We start from the raw sequence: 19,846 nt of genomic DNA, 5'->3' as shown, positions 1-19,846 counted from the left end.
TAGATAACTAATAAGGACCTACTGTATAGCACAGGGAACTCTACTCAATACTCTATAATGGCCTCTATGGGAAAAGACTCTAAAACAGAGGGGATATATGTATATGTATAACTAATTCACTTTGCTGTACAGCAGAAACTAACACAACATTGTAAAGCAACTATACTCTAATAAAAATTTAAAAAACAACCCCCCTCCAAAAACATGAGTTAAATTGTCCCAGCTGACATCACTATGATGTCCACAAAGAATTTTTAGTCAAGAGTCAAATAAGTAGAAGAGCTTAAAAGTGCCATGTGCTAAAATGAGAAACTGGTCCCCACAAAGCCATGGTCATGGGGCACGGTCAGCCAGGGTCTGGGTCGCAGCCCAGTACACCAGAACACGTGGGCAGTTCTCTGAACACACATGTGGTACCTGTCCTTCCAGGTACCTCTGGTTTTGATCCCACTGTTTGTCAAATTAAGTACTAAATATTCCCAAAGGCCCTGAACATACCTCAGCAAACGAACAACTGAAAATGTCTCCAAAGTGTTAGAGAAACCTCTAAAAGCCTTGGGCATTTTTTCTAATGATTCTCTGTTTTGTTTGTTCCTCTTCAATATCATCCTATGAGTAATGGGAGAGGCAAAAGGGCTTAGGGATGCTCACAGGCCATCACTAGCACAGGCTGCGGGACTTATCCTCTTAGACCCTTTCCTCCTAGTTTATTGGATTCTCTTTCATTACTTTTACTTTTCTGCATGATCCTTTCTTTTCTGTCTCTTACTTTCTGTCCCCAATAAATACTAGCTCAAAATATCATTCTCTTATCAAAAATGAGCGTTTGTTTGCCAGAAGAAAATATATTACCCAAATACCTTGATCTATTCACATCTCCCCTAACAATATCCCAGAAGAGGTTTTGTGTTAATTCAAAGACTCAGACAGTGGATAGTCCAACAGCTTGGTGTAGGGTTTGAAGGCAGGGGTGAGGAATTTTTAAGCTTCTGTTAATATTTCAGGGTCTTGATCCTGTCACTAGAGGGATGTAGAGGCACAAAGGTACTTCCTAAGATTCTAACCCCTAGAAGCTATATATTAACTTATTTAAAATGTATGTTTTAATGCACATTAGTATAAATATTCCTTATGGGACCTAGTAGTAAAGAATAAAGTTGAAGTACTGGAGGCGAAAAAATATACAGAGGGAGAAACATCCCCAAACGTGTTATATTCTTGTTTTTCTCATTTCACCAGAAGACAAGAAACATTTTCTAAGGGCCTCTAGGTACAAACCAGGCTTAAAGTGTGTAGAATTCAGATGAGTTGTTTTGTGAACAAATATGAAGAACTTCCTTATTTTATTTTGCATAAATCCTTGAGGGTAAAAGCTACGTCAATTATGAGGAATTAAAAACTTCTTCTAAAGCTCTACTGGTTTAAGCACTTAAATCAACTTGGTAAATGCACCTCTTTTTAAGGACCAAAAATTAAAGTGGGAGCAAAATGGAAGTTTTCCTACCAAACTGTTAAGAGTAGTTACCTCTGACCTGGAGGGAGAGAAAATGTAGTCTTTGAATTGAGCTACAGACAGGCTTCAACTTGCCATGTGCTCTAAAATCTTCTCTCTCTAGGAGGGTCAAGATTAGGAGGCCATAATCTCCAAGGAGCCTGGAATAACAGATTTTCCAAACTGGGTTCATCAACTACAGATTTTTAGAAGTTTTCCAAAAAGGCTATTTCAGTAAATGAACACTCTTACCGGCAAGTGACTTTTTGTTTCCATCCTTCCAAAGCTTAATATCTCTCTTTCTTCTCCTGCCCATTAAAATCCAGGACCAGTGCCTGTTCTCTTGGGTGTGCACTGCTTGGATGAGAATGAGACAGTTCATGTTGCAATAAGCTTGTGGGCTCTCCTCCCTCCTGTCCTGATTCTGGAGAGAGTTCTGACAGGAGAGGATGGATAGACACACGGATCAGTATGTCTTAAAAATTCAAGCACGAGAGCCCGGCAAAATGCGGGTCTTAATGTGAAAGCTAAAGATGGGTCAACGTTTTTGCAGCAGTCTTCTCTCACGGTGAAAGTCACCTGGTGATTTCCTCATCACAAAATCCAAAGGCTTGGACCTGTCTCCTCTTTGCAGCAACTGATGCTGTGAACTCTGACACGGAAATACTCATCTCTTGGCTTCTAACACGCTCCATTGCCTGGTTCTTCTTCTACCCTTTTCAGTGTCTTCTCTTCTACTTATTTTACTTGTCTTTCTCTTTTTTCCTAAATGGGAGATTCCCCCAGGTTCTGTCTCTGGCTTTCTCTTCTCCTCTCTCTGCATTTCTCCCTTCTCCCACCTCTTGCTAACCTGAAGGCTTCAACTGTCATTCCATGTGGACGATGCCACTGAAAACTGTCAATTACTGAGTATCTACCATGAGCTGGACACTTTAAAAAAATATTTATTTTCTTTTATTTATTTCCTTTATTTTTTTGGCTGTGTTGGGTCTTAGTTGCAGCATACAGGATCTTAGTTGAGGCACACGGGATCTTTGTTGAGGCATGTGCGATCTTTCATTGCTGCACGCAGGCTCTCTCGTGGAGGCGCACGAGCTCAGTAGTTGTGGTGTGCGGGCTTAGATGTCCCACGGCATGTGGGATCTTAGCTCCTCGACCAGGGATCGAACCCTCATCCCCTGCATCGGAAGGTGGATTCTTTACCCCTGGACCACCAGGGAAGTCCCGAGCTGGACACTTTTTACATGTCATCTCACTGATCTCACACCAATTTTCTGCCTTTTAGGTGAGTAGGTAGAATCTCAGGGAGGTTTGAAGACTCACCCGAGACATCAAGACCACACAGCAGACGTGCTAGAGCCAGTGTTGGAGTTCAGATCTTTCTGGCTGTAAGGCCCACACTGTTGTCACTACACCGGCCCTCCTAACCCATGACTCGGCCTCCGGTCTCATTTCAAAATCCACAAGTCTTCTTCTCTGACTGGTTTCTCCTCCTAACAGAGACTTTCTGAAACCATTCACCACCTTTCTCCCAGTGACCCAGCTCCCAGTGGCGGGAGTCTCTGCCTCATCTCGCGGTCCTCCCCTTGCCCCGCTTCTCCACACCCACCTCCTAATCTCACCAGCTGCCAGATGCTACCTCTGACTTCATCTTTCCCTTCTCCCAACCAGCCGACACACCACTTCCTGAGCACCGTTCCCCAGGCCACATTCTTCCCTTAGGTAAAATCTTCGGTGGCTTCCCGCTGCTGAGAGAAAATAATGTCCAAATACCTACACTTCTTGCTCAAAAGTCCAATCTACTTTTTGGGTCATATCTCTCAGAACTTCCTGACACGTAAACTGTGTACCAGTGAAACCGGGCAACTAACTATCCCCTGAGTGTCTGAATGTCCCATTTCTATGCTTTTGTTCAGGCTGCTCCTTCTTACAGGAACTCACTCTGAATCCAGCAGCCACTCCCCATCTGCACAAACTCTACCCTGTCTCATGTAATGCACACGCAGACACACACACACACACACACACACACACACACACACACACACACACACCGATTCTCCTCCACCACCTTCCAGTTGGATGTCACTTTACATCTTTAAGCCTTCCCAGATTTCCATCTGTTCCACTCTTGGGGAACTTAGCCTGTTCTACTTTGGGTTTATTGCCCCCCTCCTCTTCTTCGTAAGCTCTAAATCCCTTGGCACAGAAGGGACATTTCAGACTCCTCAGCGTATTCCCTGCAATCTTTTAGTCCAAGGGACATAATGGATGCCTGCCAAATACATATTAATTCAATTTAGTCAAACTTTGGTAAAATCTAGCAGTGTGAGGTCACATTTTAAATGCAATGCTGTACACGATTCTCCCCTAGCAAGAAGAAACAAAATGTTTCACACAGTCTCTGAGCATCTTGAGATCAAGACTGTTTAAATGATGACTATGAGTGCATAGCCTCAAAATGATTACCTTTTTGCCTAATGTAGAAGGGAGAGAGGGCAGAAAAGGATTTGTGGAGAAAAAGAAACAACGTTAGGTTCTGCCCACTATCATATGAAGAATGGAGAGGAAATAACTTATGGTAGAATGCACGTCAATAAGATAGGATGGCAAACGCTGAATGATAAAAATTCAATTTACATGTAGCTCTCCTGTGACACATAAATATTGTCAGGTAAGGTAAACTACTGCAATATTAACCTGTACTTAGTGAGATGTTAGCCTCTGAAAATGTTCTTTGGTTTTTCCCTATATTGTAGTTTATGTCTTCCTAAGTGGATGGTAAGTTCGCAGAGGGGAAGACATAGACCCACTGTTACCCGGCTCTTCTGACACTTTGGTGTTTACTAAATGTTATCCTTGGGACTGAGCATCAAAGAGGGTCATGACTCTTCTAAGGTCTCATTCTCAAAGAGTTATTAACACAATTTTGGAGGATGATTTTTGAGAAGATATCCAATATATGGTTATGTTTATACACAAGAATTTATATCAGATTCAATGATACTCACTCCCGAATTGTGTATCATGGATACAAGAAAGTTGTAACTTTGACTTCTCTTTAACCCTGTTAGTTTTAATCTACTATGAAGCAGAAGAAAGTTCAAATCATGGACAACCACGCCCTCTGTGCAATGCTACTGATCTTAAGGAGGAGTTACAAGCAACTGGATGCAGCAAGATCAGTGCAAATCTATCACCAACACCAGTCAATCTATCCAAAATGTGTGCTGACAAAAAGCCAGTGCTCTCCCATTGGGACCGAACATTAATCCTCTCCCCGAACACAATGTAATTGCTTAAATCCTTAATTTCTGCAACTCAAGGAATTTCTTAAAGTATGAATCTCCTTTTGCCAATGGCAAAGTTCCAGGTTTGGGGAATTGAGACATTAGTGATGACAGGAGGCATGAGGTCAGAGGATGACAGACAGGACTGAATTCACTGCACAGAGAATTCTCCAGGAAATACCATCTGCACACCTGAGGCTTAGAGTTGGTGTGTATAACCAAGAAGTCCACTAGGAACCAATGATTTAGCCGGGATAGGGGCTCTCCAATGACTGCCAGTCCTATTTAAAAGTTAACAAAATGATTGCTAGAAACTTTATGTTCTGGGAGAAAGGTAGGGTAGGGAAGGTGAAAGCAGACAAAATGCAACATAGTCACAGATGCAAACCCTCTTCTCACTCACCACAATCATTTGAGCCACGTAACTTTCAGGTCCGGTGTATTCAGTTGGGTCTTTCACCTTCACCAGGACTAGGAAGTACAAATAATGCCACATATTGTGTTCTGACTTGATGTGCTCCTCAAAAGAAACCGTTTTATTATCAAACTTGTCCCTCTCGAGTCCTGCAAATCACAGGAGACACAATGTGTGTAATTTAATCAGCACTCGCTTCTTGGCATAAAAACAGAACATAATAATTATTGTGAAAAAACGCTTTCTGAAAGACCATGACAATTTAAAATGTTATGATTAAAAACAACGTAGTATATAAGGCCTGCAAAAAAAAGTCATAGAGTTTTTAATTTCTTTCCTGTGGCTCCTTAGAAATGCACAGTCCTATTATAGATGTAAAATTTGCAGACAATTTTAAATATAGCTGTATCAAAATTCTCATATTAAACTGGACCGCAAGTCTAAGAAAAAGAAGTCAAAATGATTGTGCAAGAAAAAACACGCTTGCTAATCAGGGCAGAAAGAAAGTGTCATTTTAACCGAAACTTGGGTAAAAGGAGAAAAGGCAGCTAACAGTCATCTCTTCAAAACCACTTGTAATCAGTGAAGGGCAAACGAATGTCCACAGATATCTGGGCTCTGAGCGCAGTAAGGACTCACAGGCTCATTCCACCCCTTAGACTACTGTGTTCCAGGCATTTTGGGGAGGGGAAGGTCTGCTCAATTTCTAGGGCATATTTTTAGCCTCTGGAAGGACACGGAGCAGTAATCTCACTGGGTAGTAAGATTCTTTTCTCTCAAAGGTTGAAGCGCAGATGAAAGGAAATGAATGGGGATGAAGAAAAACATCTATGGAAAAATGAATTATACTGCCAAGTAAAATGGGATGTTGGGATTCAGTCTGGTTTTGCAGTTCAGATACTGGAGGAGAAATCTGGAAATTGAATTCCAAACCTGGCTACTCTTTTCCTAAACATATTTTTTTTTTTTTTAAAAAAAGGTCATTTGGCCATTTAGGCATGAAGAAGACCCTTTAAACAATAAGATGCAAAACAAAGTACGATAAGTAAAAAACCTGTCCCCAATGAAGGCGTGACCCTTTAAATTATATTACTGGATATTTTTACGGGAAAGACCATAAAGTTTGGCTGGCAGATGGCTATGCCTCATCTTACTTGACCTATCAACAGCTCAGCATGCTTCAAATAAAATCCAATCCTCTCCCCCAAACCTGCTCCACCCATGTTCTCTTTTCATTCCATGACAACTCCGTTCTTCCAGTTTTCAAGCCAAAAGTCTAGGAGTCAACCCTGAATCCTCTCTCTCTCTCTCTCACACATGCCACATCCAATTCATGTTGAAATTCTTCTGGCTCTACCTTCAACATATACCCAGAATCTGATTGCTTCTCACCACCTCCGTGGTTACCACTCTGGTCTGAGCCATGATCATGTCTCATCTGGATTACCCAAATAATCTCCAGACCCCCTGTTTCCACCTTTATTCTCTGTGGCCTATTCTCAACACAGCAGCCAGAGTGATTCTTTAAAAACCCGAGCAGGATGGTGTCCCTCCTCTGTTCCCAACACTGCGGCGGCTCACCTCCTCAGAATAAAGGTCAAAGTTCTTACAGTGCCCTACAAGTAGGGTTGCCGGGGAAAATACAGGATGCCCAGTTAAGTTCAAAGTTTGGAAAAACATCAAATAATTGTTGAGTTTAACTACATCCCACGCAATATCTTTTTGCTAAGCCCTAAGTGATGTGGCCCTCCAGCCTCTCTAACTTTGTCTCCCTCTATCTTCTCCCTTGCTAACTCTCCTCCAGCCACAGTGGCTTCCCTGCTGATCCTTGCACCCAGACCCCTGCCCCAGGGCCTTTGAACTGGCTGTTTCCTCTGCCCACAACCCTCTTCTCTCTGGTATCTCTTTGACTAACTCACTTACCTTCCAGTTTTTCTCAAATCTCACCTTCTCAATGCGGCTTACCTTGATCACTTTATTTAATCCTATAGCCTGTCTCTTCCGTTTTGCCAATACTTTCGATCACTCTTTCCTTGTCCCCTTCCTTTTCCTAGAGTGCTTATCACCTCTTAACAGACTGAATATAGCCATATCAAAGGTGTTCTATTAAACTGGACCACAAGTCTCAATTACAGAGGTAAAAATGATTGTGCAAGAAAAATCCAGCCTGCTAACTGGCACAGAAAAGAGGAATATCATTTTATCCAGGAACTTAGATATGAGCTTATTACGTTGATTACTTATTGCATGTCCATGGGCAGATATATGTGTCTCTTTTCTTCACCAATGGTCCCAATAGCTTAGAATATTGCCTGCTACATAGTCGGCACTGAATAAAATATTAATTGAGTGAATTAAGAATATGTCACTAAGAATATAACAGAACTGAAGAGATGCAGAAAGAGTAGGATATAAGCAGAAAGCAATGAGGCAGTAGAAGCTGTGAACTGGCAGAAACCAGGAGGTAGAGCAGCAAGTAGAGAGAAGCAATTAGCATAGGGAAGCCATTCTAGACAGAAAGAAAGGGGAAGCTGAGAAAAAAGTTGTTGGGTAATAGCGTATGGTGGGGCTGAGGGTCTTGCTTTAGTTTCATGAATAGCATCTGGCTCTCCATGATGGCTCTTTGCTTACTGCACCTGTTATCTTAAACGGCTCATGTATTGTTTCAATAAATTCTCATTACTTTAAGAAAAAAAAGACTATGTCACTCATAAAATATTGTTCCACTAGGATGGCTATAATCAAAAACAGATAATAGCAATGTGGATGACGACATGGATAACTTGGAAGCCTCCTACACTACTGATGGAAATGTAAGATAGTGCAACTTTACAGAAGAGCTTGGCAGTTCTGCAAAAGGTTGAACATAGAGTAACCATGTGTACCAGCAATTCCACTCCTAGGTATATACACAAAAGAAAGACATATGTCCACACAAAAGCATGTACATGAATATCCAGCATTATTCATAATAGCCAAAAAGTAGAAACAACCCAAATGTTCATCAGCTGATAAAAAGATAAACAAAATATGGTATATCCATACAGTGGATATTTTTCTGCAATAAAAAGAAAGGAAGTACTGATACATGCTATAACACGAACCTTGAAAACATATCAAGTGAAAGAAGCAAGTCACAGAAGACCACATATTTTATGATTCCATTTATATGAAATGTCCAGGATAGGCAAATCTATAGCAACAGAAAGTAGATCAATGGTTGCCTAGGGCTGAGGTGGATGGAAGGTTTGATGGGAAGGAAGGGAGCAGTGATGGCTAAAGGGTATGAGGTTTCTTCTGAGGGCAATGAAAATGTTCTAAAATTGATTGTGATGATGGATGGAGAACTCTGAATATACTAAACCCACTGCATTATACACTTTAAGTGGGTGAATCATACAGTATGTGAATTGTACCTCAACAGAGTTATTACCAAAAAAAAAAAAAAAGGAGAAAATTTTAAAGTAGCTTTCTCCTAGAATTCAATTCAAACAGTTCCCTACCTGTTGCAAGATACACAGGGCTATAAAGATAATGTCTACCATCAATTAACCTACAATATGGGAGAGGAAACAGACAACTTGTTTATATTCTGAAGTGATACAATCTTCCAAGGAAACATAAAGGAGGACAAAATGAGTTCTGACCAGGCACACTTTAAAAGGTTTCAAAGAGGCATAAAACTTTAAATGTCTGGCCTATGAAACATGATCATGGCAAATGGAGAAGAGACGAATGGTAAGAAAAGGTACTTAACTTTTATTGAGCACCTATTTATGCTGACAACTATAAAGATGTCCAAACATGCTATAATAATTACAATAATCCGATCTGACCTTTTAGCATGTGAGGAAAGAGATTCAGAGGGATTCAATTAATTGCTCAAGTTAACACCTCTATTTAGTGGAAAAGTCAGCCAGTATTTAAATAAAAATATTCCTGACTCCAAAGCCATGTTCTTTTGCCTCTGGGCTGAGGAAATAGCACAGCAAAGCTAGAGATGAGAGTAAATGCCCTGTTTAGGGGGACTGTCAGTTCCTCTGGTGTGGCCAGGAGGGAACACTCAGAAATTAAGATGAAATGGTACATTTGGCACAAAACATGAAAAGTACTAAACACAAAGCTAAGGAGTCTGTGCTTTATGCTGAAGATTTTTTTTTTTTTTGCGGTACATGGGCCTCGCACTGCTGTGGCCTCTCCCGTTGCGGAGCACAGGCTCCGGACGCGCAGGCTCAGCGGTCACGGCTCACAGGCCCAGCCGCTCCGCGGCATGTGGGATCTTCCCGGACCGGGGCACGAACCCACGTCCCCTGCAACAGCAGGCGGACTCCCAACCACTGCGCCACCAGGGAAGCCCAATGCTGAAGATTTTTGAGGCAGCCTGGCATACTGGGAGCTGTGCTTTAAGTAACTCCCTGTGCCAGGATTTAGAGGAAGACTGTGAGAGAAGAGGCTAAGGGTAGGAGTCCAGGGGACTAGGACAGGGGAGGAGGGATATAAGGGAGGGAAACTGGTTGTCTTTCATCTTCACTGGGTCTTGCTCTCTAAGCTTGATCATCCATTCCCATGGTTTCAACCATCATCATGCTGATGAGTTCTCGATCTTTATCCCCAGTACTGACCCTTCTTCTCAACTTTAGATTCTACTTCCCGCTGCCTCCTGGATAACTTATGGGCATGTCAAACTCAACTCATCAAAGATTTGTTTCTTTAGCCCTTCTTCTTCCCCTCTGTTAATGAAATCCCTGTCCACCAGTGAACTTGAGGTCGCCCTCAGACTCATGCACTGACTATCCATTCTGTGCACGTCTTGTAGTCACCCTGACTTTCTCACCATTCTCCAAACACACCAACTCCTCTGAAAACTCTACGCCCCCATCTAGTCTCTTTCCCACTTTACAGGAATTTCTTCTCCAAGAGCCAACTCAACCACTGCCACAGCTCTGACTCCCTTGGTTGGTCCTCTCTGTGTCTTTGTTACGAAAATTTGTCTGTTTCTATCTTAGGCTCTACTGCTTTGTCTGATTTATTCTTGTATTACCGGCACCTGGCATAGTAGCTGGAAAACAGTAGGCATTCAACTAAAGTTCACAGAATAATTGAATGTATCAATAATAAAGATTGAAGAGGACTCTGGGGTAGAAACTGAAGAGGGCTTGATGTCCGATTAGAGGTACCAATTTAGGAGGAATCTAGGACTACTCGATATTCTGACTTGAATGACCAAGTTTAAGGTAATATCACTAAATCAAGAGGAAAAAAAATAGAAGGAAGAGATTTTAAAGGGAGGACGTATTTGATTTTGGATGTGTTGAGTTTAAGATGCCTACGGAACAACCAATGTTGGGATGTTGGGTAGGAAGCTGGAAATTCCAAACAGCATTCAAGATATAACTCCACTAGTCCAAGGATAAATGACATAAAATGAACAATGAAAGCCAGAGCATCAGATGAGACAACCAAGGGAGAAAGAAAGGAAGGGTAAGAGGAGCTCTGTGTGCTCAATACAAACTTTTCAGGAAAAATGTTAAGGCTACACTTATGTTGTGTTTCCCACCCAGTATGACTAAGGTAAGGGAACATACCCACTCACTAGCCAGGCATCCACATTCCTCTTCTCTGCTTTATTTTTCTCCATAGTCATCATTTGACATTCTATGTATGCTGGAAAATAAGTTCCATGATGGAAGTGTTTTTTGTCTGTTTTTGTTCACTGCAATACCCTAGCACTTAGTAGATGCTCAGTAAGTAACGGTTGAACAAATAGGTGAATGAATGACTTTCACGCATAAGTATAGACAATAAAGATAATAAAATAATGCGCAAAGTATAGAGAAGGGACTAATTACCAAGAGAAGAACCTAGATGCCCCCCCTCACAATTTAGCCTTTATTTCCTATTAAATCATCTAGAAAGATCTTTAATTCTAGGAACCTGACCCTCCTATGATAGGAGTTCTGACCTATCATCAAATCCTTTCTCCATTTTGTTATTTTGTCACACCTGGTCTGTCGACATCTCCTTTTCACTGGATTTTTCACCTCTAGTAATTCAAAATTAATAGTTAATGTGGACAACAGAGTCGATTTGTTTCCATGCTTACTGCTTCAGCTCTGTCATGTGCTCATCATCACCTCATCATGACCACCTTCTGGACCACTAGCAACTGTTTTCTGAATCCCAACTCTGAAACACCTGGTTCACTGTCTTCAAGGCTAGGAAAGTCCCATTTGCTCTCACTGCCTGTCACAGTACCTACGTCTTCTGTTGCTACTATGGGCATCCTTGGAATACTCCTGGGGCCAGCTCCTACTGTGGAGAATCTCTCCTCTGTTATTTGATACTATATCCCCCTTTGGATCACAATTTAACACCAAACTCCTCCAAGAACCGTTTCTAGATTAATCACAACTATTTGATAGCCTACTAATACAACCCCCAAATATCCCGAATGTTTAAATTATTCTTGTAATTAAGTTCTTCTAATATATATGGTATATATTAGATCTTATATGTGGTAAGTGATTCCAGGAATGAATGCATATCTAGATATACTTTATCACGACACTTCCCACATGTTTCTGCCCTTTGAGGGAAGAGAATAAAGAACCTTTATGTTACTGAGGTCACAGGGATTAGCAGCTGAAAGAGCTTGAAAACACTTTTCAATATTTAAGTAAGTTTCTATTTTATTTCAAACGTTCACACTAAATTTGTTCTACTTTACAAAGTATTTGTTCTAATATAAAAATACTATTTGAATTTGCTCTCAGGTTGACTCACCTCAGTGGTCTCTCAAATTTGTTATTAATGTGAAGCTTCTGAAAAATAGGCCATGTTGATCTAATACCTTCTGATATATCACCCTATATCCCTGTGGACATGTGTGTGCCACAGAAACAATACCATACATGTGACAAAACTTGGGATAACTTGGAATTAGTGCATCTAAGTTTTTTGCCTGCAGTATATAGCAATTTAGGACTTACTTGCTTTATCTTCCTTTTATAGGTTATAAGCCACATAAGTATAGAGACAATGTTAATTTGGAGGTGACTAATTGGATAGTCATTCATTAAGCAAATATTTATGAATGATCCCTAATATACACTATGGAAGCATAAAAATGGATAAGATGTAGATGTGGATCTCCTAAAGACGAGAAGTTATCATGTATTGAGAGCTTACTCTCAGTTAAGCATGGAGCTAAGAATTTTTAGATACAGGATTTCATTTATACCCACCACAACCCCAAAACATGGCATTATATTCCTCACTTTCAAGGTGAAAGGAAACTTGACCAAGACCACATAGCCAGGATGTGGAACCAGTGTAGACCCATGTCTACTTGATGGTAAAGTTCATATACTTTCTATAAGATGGTAAGGCATAGTATACAACAGAGGAGATGAGACAATGAAAAATACGTACAGTACTATATAGCTAATCGTGATCGACAAATTTAGCAGCAGATGTGTTTGCTTCTGGTTAGTGAGACCAGAGAAAGCTGAATTCATGGAACAACGGCTTTAGAGACAGGGCAGTAGTTCAACAGCTTAGGAGTTTGGGTATTCCAAACAGAAACACCATAACTGAGAACACATGAGAGAGAGTCAAAGATGAGTAATGCAGTTGAACCAGAACCTGAGCTATAAATGGGAGAACAGTGGAGGAAAAGGCAGGCAAAAAAGAAGGGGCCCAATTGTGGGGCAGCTTACATGACAGGAAAATCAGAATTTTAGAGTTATAGACTGTACAATGTTATTGATAGGCTTTTGAGTAAGGAAATGAGTTCAAAGTGGAAAATTCTGTCTGGCAGCACTGAACAGTCCATTTGGGGGGTATGAGCCAGGGTGAGCCTCAAAAACCAAGGTGTGGCTGTGGGAATATGTGGAAGGAAGTGAGACTGTGAAAGCAGATTCAGTACCACGTGGTAACTAGTGCACCTGGAAGAGGAAAAAGGAGATGCTTAAAATGATGGAGAAGTTCCCAGCCCAGTGGGGTATCATTAATTGCAATACAGAAGACAAGAGAAGTTGCCAGGTTAGAGGAAGGAGATGGAAAGGCATGATGCACTGGTTTGCAGATATGGTAAAATTGGCTTCCAGGAAGCCATATCTTTTTAAATGTCAATCAACCATGGAAAATAAAGAACAAAAGCCTGGAGAGAGGTTGGAGCCCTGGCTGCATATTTGGCAATAATCTACGTAAGGGCAGAGGGAAGAGACAAGGAGTCTATGATAAAATCAGAACCTCTGATCAGGGGTTGGGAGAAGGACTAGGGCCTTGTGATAGACCCAGAGAACATGCAATCTGAGCTAGAAGAAAAGGTCAGCAGGAAGTTCATGATGAGATTTGAGACAAACATTTCAACTTGGTGATGAATGTTACTGTGATATTTTAAGGAATTTACAGGCTACAGGCTTTTTGATAACCGTGAAAAGCCAGAGAGAATTCTGACATTGAAGGGAAAGCTCAGAGGAGCAGAAATAGGGGTGAAGTGACACGCTTATTTTGCTGTTTACGTTTTTTTGTTGTTATAATGGGGGGACAGGATGATGTCTTAGAATGAAGCTCAGTCTACCGATAGATTTTTCCAAAGAACTCATGTTTCGGAGGTAGTGCGCTGACATAACAGTTATTACGATTGTGAAGAAAAAGGCTTCGAGGAAGCAGTGTAAAGGCAAGACCATGAGACACAGGAAGATCTTCAAAGGTACTACCTTTCTTCCTCTGTGGGACTCACCCTTCTATATAATAACTCTCTTCCCCAAATCTCCCAATTCTTGCACAACATCTTTCTGGCGCCACGTCAATCTTGTGTTCCTCCATCTAATCTAGACATATGAAGAGAAGACTCTTCTTTTTGTGTCATTTCCTTCCAGCAAGTCCCTCCCCAGCACTGTGCAATCTGGTATCTGCCCTTACTTTCCTGGAAACTCCTCTCTAAAATCTCCAAAGCCTCCTAAACGAGAAATTCAAAGGCTCTGCTTCAGTTCATGTTACTGCTTTGACACAGTTGATAATCAATTCTTTTGTTCCCAAGGGTATTTTCTCCCCTCACTTCCACGTGCCACACATGTCCGGTTGTCCTCACACCATTCAGACTGGAAAGGTTTTGTGAGTGTGTGATCCCCTTTCTCTTTCAACTTTTCAATGCTGACGTTTTCCATGTGAGCTCCCATCACCTCCTCCTCTCACTTGGAAGCCTTCCTCCACACTCCAGCTTTTTCTATGTCATACGGGCTGAGGATTCCCCGATACTGTCTCCTTCTCTGAGGCTCAGACAGATATGTTGACCTCTGTGCTGAGTGTATCCCATTGGGCTGTTCAGTACATACCTCAATTTCAGTACTTCCAAAGCCAAATTCAGTATATGCCTATGTAAAATTGTTTTTCTTTTTCTATTCCCAGACTCAGCTGTTGGTACTGCCATCCACCCAGGCACCCACGCTCTCTCATATCCATTCCAAACCAAACCATTGAAATTTAAAAATTCTATCTCCCCAGTATTTCTTAACTTTGTCCTCTAATCCTGAATACTGCCACCACTACCTCTCCCGGATCAAGGTTTTGTTACCTCTCATGGACTATGGCAATAACCTTCTACCTAGTTACTCTGCCTCCAATATTGTCCCCTGATGAACAACTTCCCATAGCTGCCACAGTGCTCGAAAATAAAAATTAGACCCTGCATCCTCTACTTAAAATTCTTTAATTGTTCGCCATCTTCTATAAGTCCATAGGATGAGGTCCAAGCTTTCTAATATAAAAGGCCACATATGATCTGGCCAATCTCTTTTGCTGGCATTGCCCTGCTCTGAAACTTACACTCCAGAAACACTGAGCTGTTTACAGGAAATGAAGACTCTACTCATGCTGTTCACCCGTCCACGCCTTTCCTTCTGCTGGCCACTCTGCTTCTACCCACTTGGATATGGCTCTCTCCCTTCCATCTTTTTTTTTTTTTCTGGCCACGCCATGTGGCATGCAGGATATTAGTTCCCTGATCAGGGATCGAACCCGTGCCCCCTGCATTGGCAGCGTGGAGTCTTAACCACTGGACTACCAGGAAAGTCCCTCCCTTCCATCTTTTACCATCAGCTCCATCACCATTTCTTCTAAGAAACCTTTCTTGACTCTTCCTCGGCTGCCCCCTACCACAACCCAACGAGATGTTAACAACCTGTAAACTTCTCCATCATTTCCCTTAACGCATTAGATAGCACTGATATTTACTGTGTCTGTATTCCACAACAGATCGTGGACACCCCGTAGGGCATGTCTAATTTGTGTTTGTTTCCTTGGAATAGAGCTCATGATCACAGGTCCATATCTGGCATACTCCCACCTGTTGGAGGGATGCTGGAAAGGCTTGGAAGAACCATTCAGGGAAATGAGACAGTTGATAAAAGGTGAACCAAGGAAGGAAGGGGATTTATTGCGGGTCCAGTTTAAGTTATATAGAATAAACATCGTAGTGAGGCCCTTATGTTTGTTTCGTGACTTTTATCAAAAAGATTCTTCAGCTTGACGTGGAAAAATAGATGGTGAGTATCACCAGGAGTTGGTGATTATTCAAGGAGGGGGAAGGATCCTAGGGTGACTAAGCCAGCTACAGAGACGACTAAAGCCAGAAAGGGCTAAGGTCTATGAAGCAGAGGATAGAGCCAAAGGAAATAATGAGGACAAAGAGAGGGTTGGGTGGGCCTGAGAGAGCTAACGATAGAAGAAGAGGAGGACAGGGTGTGAGAGAGAGAGAGAGGGAGGGAGGGAGAGAGTGGCAGAAATTGAGAGAAACCACAATTCAGAATCAAAAGCAAAGTACTGCCAGTGAGTAGAAGTTCAAGCTGCTGGGAAAATCATCTGTGGATTCATAACCTAACAAAATACAATAAAAATCATTCTATTGTTTAATCAATACGTTATTGTGATTAAAAATCTGTTTGTCAGTTGGTGGAACCTTTTGGTACTTTGTAACACATACTATAGTCAGAGACTCATACAAATTGCAGAAATAATGGCAAGTTAGCTTTGGGATGTAATTCTTCTGCTTCTTCTGGAAGCAGAGTATCCCAGTCCAACGCTCAGTTACATAATCTGAATTTTGTCCAGCTTTCATTTTGAAATAATTTTTCCCAAAGCATGGCAAACAAAAATCATTCTAGTCCCTCCTTTCTACTGGGCAGTTTCTTTCTCTATTATTTTAGCATCTTGAGAACACTTACCACAGATGAAGCAGGTTGTCTTTAGAATTTCTTCTTTTTTCTGTTTTTCACTTCTGAGATCCGCAAAAGTATCAATGATAACCCCAAAAATCAAGTTAAGAACGATAATGATGACAATGAAATAAAAAAGAAGGTCATACACCACTCGGGCAGCAAACAAGGGCTCCTGAAATAAAAAATTTTAAAACATTAAAAAAGAAGCCCATTGTGTATATATATATATATATACACACACACACATTTTCGAGGCATGTTGATTTAGCATATTGTCTAGCAGAAAGTATATATTCAACCATTGTTTGCTAAATATGAATAGTATTCCAAGTTGGAAAAATAAGACCCACTTTCTATCTTCGTTTTCTTTAAGTGTTGTGAGGAAAATTTTCCAGTCTGTTCCCAGACCCCTTCCATTCCCTAGGACTTGCACTTTTCCTCTCCAAGGGAGGGACTTACTGTGTATTAAAAACCACTTTACGTGTCATTGTGCTAAATGCGTTTTGGTGCAGTGGGCCCCTATCCCAGAAGCTGCACGAAAGGTAGACAAATACCAGTCCCAAAGGTCAGAGATCAGAGATTTGAGGAGGATATAATGATCCGTCCATTTCTGGAGTTGATTTTGTTCTTGGCCTTATAGAGTTAAGTACATTCAACTCAGGCTTATTTCTACTTGACAAATGGTATTAAAATACACATTAGAGATCAGATAGCCTAGATGTTTCATAGATGAGGAAACATGAGATGAACGGACAATGTGATACGGCTGGCCTGTTGGAGGACTGAGATTATTCAAGCTCCCAGCGTGGCCCTTGAGACGTTGTAGCCAATGAGAAATTTTTCAGCCTTGCCATTTGAATATACAAAATCCTGTTAGAATTTGTTCAGATTTGATATTCCTCGTCGATAAATAATAGAGGCTGTTCCTATTCAGAGGCAAAGAGTAAATATTCATGCCTGAGAAACCTGACAGACAAAAGGCAGCCTGGTTTCTGTTATTTACGTAACAATCAACTCCTCCATAAAGACTATAGTCGAAATATATATAGTTGAATATAACTCTGTCCACAGTTCAAAGGTGTACAGAGTTCATGACCCTACTAACATACATAGATTTCTAGGACATTAGCTGTTTCTATGTAATCCCAGTATACAGCGAATTGGTTTCAATGGCCACCATGATACTGTTAAAGCAAACAACATAACATGCAGTACCCTGAAAACAAAAACCATATTGTAAATGCTGTTAAGAAAGGTTAAAACAAGATCATGTGCTTCTTGAAAAACCATTTTTCTCCAGCTTTTACTTCTTTTGAGGGTCTTCTCAGCACATCTCCCACGCCGCCGCCGTTCCTGAGGCCCTGGTTCAGGACAGTCACGATGCACATAAGGAGGGTGTCACACGTTCTTTCAATTCCATCTTCATATTCCTCAGCAGCTACAAAAACAAACAAGTCAAACAGTACAGCAACCTCATGCTTTTAAAACACACTCTTATGTACTGTCAAAGATCTATTTCTTTATAACTGTGTCAGGACACAGTTTTCTGAAGGGATATAACACGTTATTTTCCATGCGGCAGTCCGTGAAGCCCGTGACTGACACAGACTCAGAAAGCACGCATATAATATCCCCAAATCATTTTTTCTTCCATCGGTGGAAAATGACAGAACGAAAAGGACAGAATATAAGAAAGCTAATATTCATTGCGCATTGTCGTGATGTGGGGAGATTGCAGTGAGACCTTCTGAAAACACAGTTAACTCACCCAGGAAGCAAAAGTATTGTGGGGGGGAAAGAGTTTGTACAAGGAAGCTAGGTGAACCCAGCTTTAAATTCTACTCTGTTCCAGAACTGGGACTTGGGCAAGTTACTTAATCTCAACGTCCTCATCTGTAAAATGAGGGGGGGGGGTCTGTTTAAGGATTAAACCCTTCAGAGGGTTATTTAAGGATTATATTTAAGGTATGTAAAACACTTTGTACAGAGATTGGCATACCCATAGTAAGTTAAGGGCTCACAAATTGGGGCAAATGCTATTTCACTTCTTTAGTAAGTGTCTAAATTTTTCTGAATGACCAGCATGGAGCTACAGGTAAGAAGCACGATGCATTTATGTAAACAATTTATTTCATGTAAATAATTTATTTTATGTGAATGTGTTTATGTGAAAATATTTAGGGACAAACGGAGAGAGATAAAAAAGTATAATGTGACAGGAAAATTCCTAGTCTTATTTTGTTTAAAGATAAAGTTACCAAATATGGTAGTAATCTCTCAGTCATTTAAAATAATAACAAATTCACACCAAATTGGATACTAGAATCAGGATTTCCTAAATTAAGTAAGCAGAAATGTACTTTTCTTGTTACAAGATTAAAGAACCAGAGTGGCACTGAACTTTGGAATGGTGTAGCCAGTCTGCATGTCACGGCGTGAATGTAAAAACAACTACCACCAAAGGAAAAAGAAAGAGAACGCTTCTATTGATAATTTTGTGTACCTGACCCACTACAAATAGCCTGTCTGGTACTTTGTTATGAAAGGGTTGATTTTCTTCTTGTAAGCTGACTTCAACATCACATGGACGAGGGATCCGGCATTTTCCCTTTATTCAGAGCTGCTTCTTTCTAAAACATACTCCTCAAGAGGAGGGCGGAAGTCAGAGAAGGGTAAGCATCAAATGCAGTATCAAAGATACCAGCAGGGTCTGTGCTGGACCACTTCCCGTAGAGGTGAGCACCAAGGCACATTCTGACTTAGAAAGTAGAAGAAATAAAACCGCTTTTGGAGACAGGAGAAATGAGGAAGAAGTAAAGCTTGTGGTACCAGCTGTCAGAACAGCAGAAGAGGCAAGAAGGGCAGAGAAGACAGTGAGAAAGCGCAGTCTGCACAGTGCTTGGTTAGGTCCCCGACACCTGGTGGTGGTGCTGGCTAGGAAGAATGCGAAGAAAATAGTCAGAAATGTGTACGAGAGTTAAAGGAATTTTTGAAGAGAAATATGGTTTTCCAGCAATGCAGTCACGTGCAGTATGTCTATATACTACTTTGCCACGGTCAGACGTCCAATCAATCTTCTATCTAGTGGCAGGATCTGCATTCGTTTATTTCATCAGCAACTACCTAGTCATATGACACCAATGTTTACTAAAGACTGATTAAGTACCAGATTAATCAGTTTATGGAAGCTACAGGAAAGTGCTCCCATCTCTCCCCAATAATTCAGAAGTGAGGTTGTCTGCTCTTTAATAAGAGGTGAGCTAGTAAAATCCACACACAATTCACACGATTAGCCATTGTGAAATAAAATAGATTGGCTGCAAATACATAAAGAGAATTGGCTTTCTGTGTGACATGTAAACAGCGGGAGAGTGCCCAGGTCAGGGTCAATGTCAGCCATAGTCCAGCCCACTCACTCCATAACGAG

At 41.1% G+C, this 19,846-nt stretch overlaps 1 protein-coding gene across 4 annotated transcripts in view; it reads right to left on the bottom strand.

The window, feature by feature from the left end:
* ITPR2 (inositol 1,4,5-trisphosphate receptor type 2) overlaps positions 1–19,846 on the bottom strand; it is a 533,856-nt gene that overhangs the window by 48,640 nt on the left and 465,370 nt on the right. For 3 of the 4 annotated variants that reach the window (XM_019936326.3, XM_033866983.2, XM_033866982.2), the window contains 3 exons: positions 17,727–17,857; positions 16,426–16,591; positions 5,186–5,346 (listed from right to left, as the gene is read on the bottom strand). In XM_019936326.3, the coding sequence (XP_019791885.2) occupies positions 5,186–5,346; positions 16,426–16,591; positions 17,727–17,857 (458 nt within the window). Of the gene's footprint in view, positions 1–1,744; positions 1,929–5,185; positions 5,347–16,425; positions 16,592–17,726; positions 17,858–19,846 lie in introns of all 4 variants that reach the window. The other variant, XR_012324486.1, reaches the window with a different exon arrangement.

Source organism: Tursiops truncatus, chromosome 11 (assembly GCF_011762595.2).
Source record: "Tursiops truncatus isolate mTurTru1 chromosome 11, mTurTru1.mat.Y, whole genome shotgun sequence".
In the NCBI taxonomy this organism is placed as follows: Eukaryota; Metazoa; Chordata; class Mammalia; order Artiodactyla; family Delphinidae; genus Tursiops; species Tursiops truncatus.
The sequence above is the reverse complement of the archived record's forward strand: the minus strand, read 5'-3'. Positions and strand labels throughout refer to the sequence as shown.